A 3,321-nucleotide genomic window follows, 5' to 3' on the forward strand; every position below is an offset into this window, starting at 1 on the left:
ATGCCCACGTGTCTTCAACCTATTGACAAGCTCGTTTTTCTTCTCTATAGAAGAAGTAATGATTTGACCATTGTTTTGAAGAGAGACCAAGTGAAAAAGACATGTCAGTGAAGATACAGACTATCTATATCTAAGCACCAAGTGCCTATTGAAAAACGAGTCAACGAATTAATAAAAAGCAACCCACATAAATTTTAAATACTATAGGATGAAATAAAATTAATTTAATTTTATAATATGAAAAAAAAATTAATGTTACATATATTTTAAAATCTCATCATTAAAGTTTCTATTATGCTTTTGTAAATGATTGAAATGAAAAATCAAGTTAATAAAATATCTATTATCTTCCAAAATTTGATTCACCGCTTCTATATTTACAAAATTATATACAAGAACGAGATGATTTAAAATATTATTTTATTAATTTAGCATACTTCAAAAATAAAAAATAAAAACAAAATTAATTAAGTGAAATAAAATTTATTTTAATACAATTTAATGAACCATTTAACAAACAGGGGCAAAAGTGGAATTTCACTCCCAACTAAATATATGGAAATGCAAAGAATATATAGATTAGTGATTTTGTTTGAATCTAATAAAAAGGTTTTTAACTAAAATAAATAATAATAATAATAAATAAATAATAATGGGGTTAAATAAATGTAAAAAAGAAGGGCGCATGGCCAAAAGTTTGCTTCCATAATCATTTGAGTTTGGAGGATCCAACGTTCATAATTCCCCCCTTCCCCTTTACACTTTTAACTTTTTTTTTTCTTCATTTAATTCCGAATGTAGCTGAGAAATGATCGGGTTTCTATTGATTTGAAGTCTTTTTGACTATAACTTTTTTATTTGAGTCAGCATGGGTGGATGGTTTTGAATATTTGACATTTTGGTCGATAACATATGTGTTAACTGTTTGAGTTATCATCAAGTCGTCATTTTTAGGTAAAACTAAGCACAAAAGTATCGGATGGTTTAGGGTTTTGATATGGTCTAGAGTTTTAGGGTTTTAGGGTTTAGGTATGGTCATCCAACACATAATTTGTGATATCCCACATTGGTTAGGGAGGAGAACAATACACCCTTTATAAGGAGTGGAAACCTTCCTTTAAAGACGCGTTTTAAAGCTTTTAAGGGAAGTTCGAAAGGGAAAGCTCAAAGAAGGCAATATCTACTAGTGGTGAATCTGTATCGTTACATAATTACTCTAAGCAAAATATTAATTAGAGACATTGATAATATTATTTTCAAAAAAGTAAAAAAAAAAAAGATATAAATGAAAATACTTAATTTAGGAATATTTTGTATAACTTAATATTAAAATTAAGAACATACAACGGTACGAATTTTATTTTATGCTAAAATTACAGAGCTGTGGGGTCACCGACAAATCGCAATGCCCGTATTGATTCCGATGGTCACGGTCAATTCATCATAAAAAAGAAAAAAAGATAAACCGGCAGTTTGAATCATAATAATTACCAAAACCCGGAAGGACCATTCGTACCATTTGTGTGAATAATGTAGCGTATCAAAACCCGTAATCCACTCATACTTCTATTAAGTAGCTCCGACGTGGGAGGAAGTTGTACACGTGTCGTAATCACATTTGTCTCATATTATCCGACGTGGAATAACCGTTTTGAAGTCAAAACTCGAAAACACCAACTTATTTAATGATAATTTATTAATGTTGTCTGGTATGGAGCTTTTGACGGTGCTTCGTTTATTGACGTCCGGCTTTAACCTCCTTCCTGCCGTTAATCAACGGCCGTCATCTCAGAATCTTTTTCCTTTTTCAAATTTCAAAATTTTTTGTTTCCTTTTTGGGTTATATTTGTTTTTTTGTAAATATATATTTTTTAAAGTGTTTGGTATTTTTATTTTTTTAAATGATTTTTTTTTCATTTTTTTAATAATACGTTTACAATGCCATTAAAAATAAATTATAGTTTCAATTAATGGTAAAAATATTTTGAAAAATTTTTAAATGTTTAAAATTATTATTAAAAAATATTTTTTAAACAAAATAAAAAATTAGAGGTATTTTTATTAATTTTTAAAGATAAAAATATATTAAAAAATGTTTTTTTTTTCTTATAATGAAAGATTTTATTTTAGAAAAAAAAAATGCAGGATTTTAGTCACTTTTTGTTTATGAATGGACTTATATAGACACTCCAAAACGTTACAATTGAAGCTTTCATTAAATTCTTCATCTCTCTCTCTCAAACTTCCCCCACGTCGAAGGAGCATTTACTAAACCGGTTCTGATTTTCTTCTTCTTCTTCTTCTGAGAATCCTGACATCAACGATCACGAGAAGCTCGTTGAACTTCTCACCAAACTTTGTTACTAATTAATTTCCTACGGAAAGGAAGTCGAAGATTCATTACTGGTAAAGATTTTGATCATTGTACTTGTTAGGTATTGTTTTTTTTTTTTTTTTTCTGAAGCGAATCGAGAATCGGCATTGTTTGTTTCTTTTTCAGATCGTGAGAACAGAGGAAAAATCGAATTGGAGTGTAAATCTTTTGTTTCTGTGCGTTGAAAAGAAAGAATTGGAGATTCTTGGAAGGAGAATCGAGTGTGATTCATCAAAATGCCGCAGGAATTCAGTTTTCGGAGTTCGATTTTGACGTCTCCGAACAAGAATATGAGAGGATTGAAGGCTTTGGTTCCGAATTGTAATGAGATTACTTCTAATTCCGCGATTTCTGAGGAAGTTATCAACGACGATGAATTGGCTCAGCGGAAAGCGGAAGAAGCTGGTAAGATTTAAATCCGTCGCCCTCTTTTTTTTTTTTTTTTTTTCCGATCGCTTTTTGATTTTTCTCTATCGAAGAGTTTGTATTTCTTCCGATTTCCCTCTTCTTTTTGTTTTTCATTTTTTGAAAATTCACGGAGTTTTCTCTTTACACTCCACTTTATTGTATTTCTCTTCACACCCACACTCCTTTAAAATTAAAAGTCTCAATCTTAAAATCACGAAAGTACACTGCCACAATTCAAAATTCCAAAACCTAAAACAATATATAAAAAATTCATATTATTTTTTCTTAAATGCCTATTTTAGTGATGTGATTTTTTTTCAGTTTATTTAATTTTGGTCCATAATTATAATTCTTTCTGGTTGACTTATGTTCACATTAATATTATAATTTAAATTTTGTTATAATAATATTAAAAAAAAATTGTTTGGTTTCTTCCTTCGTTTAGGAACATATTATATGGGAACATATTATATTCTCTGTCTAACAAAAAAAAAAAAAAAAAAAAAAAAAAAAAAAAAAAAAAAAAAAAAAAAAAAAAA

At 28.7% G+C, this 3,321-nt stretch overlaps 1 protein-coding gene across 2 annotated transcripts in view; it reads left to right on the forward strand.

Annotated features, from left to right (window-relative positions):
• Window positions 1–2,221: 2,221 nt before the first annotated feature.
• LOC111480514 (kinesin-like protein KIN-14F) overlaps window positions 2,222–3,321 on the forward strand; it is a 9,612-nt gene continuing 8,512 nt past the window's right edge. The window contains exons 1-2 of one of the 2 annotated variants that reach the window (XM_023125599.1): window positions 2,222–2,435; window positions 2,501–2,779. In XM_023125599.1, coding sequence (XP_022981367.1) covers window positions 2,611–2,779 — 169 coding nt within the window. In that variant the 5' untranslated portion in view covers window positions 2,222–2,435; window positions 2,501–2,610. The remainder of the gene's footprint in view (window positions 2,436–2,500; window positions 2,780–3,321) is intronic. The other variant, XM_023125598.1, reaches the window with a different exon arrangement.

Source organism: Cucurbita maxima, unplaced genomic scaffold, assembly GCF_002738345.1.
Source record: "Cucurbita maxima cultivar Rimu unplaced genomic scaffold, Cmax_1.0 Cma_Scf00006, whole genome shotgun sequence".
Classification (NCBI taxonomy): domain Eukaryota; kingdom Viridiplantae; phylum Streptophyta; class Magnoliopsida; order Cucurbitales; family Cucurbitaceae; genus Cucurbita; species Cucurbita maxima.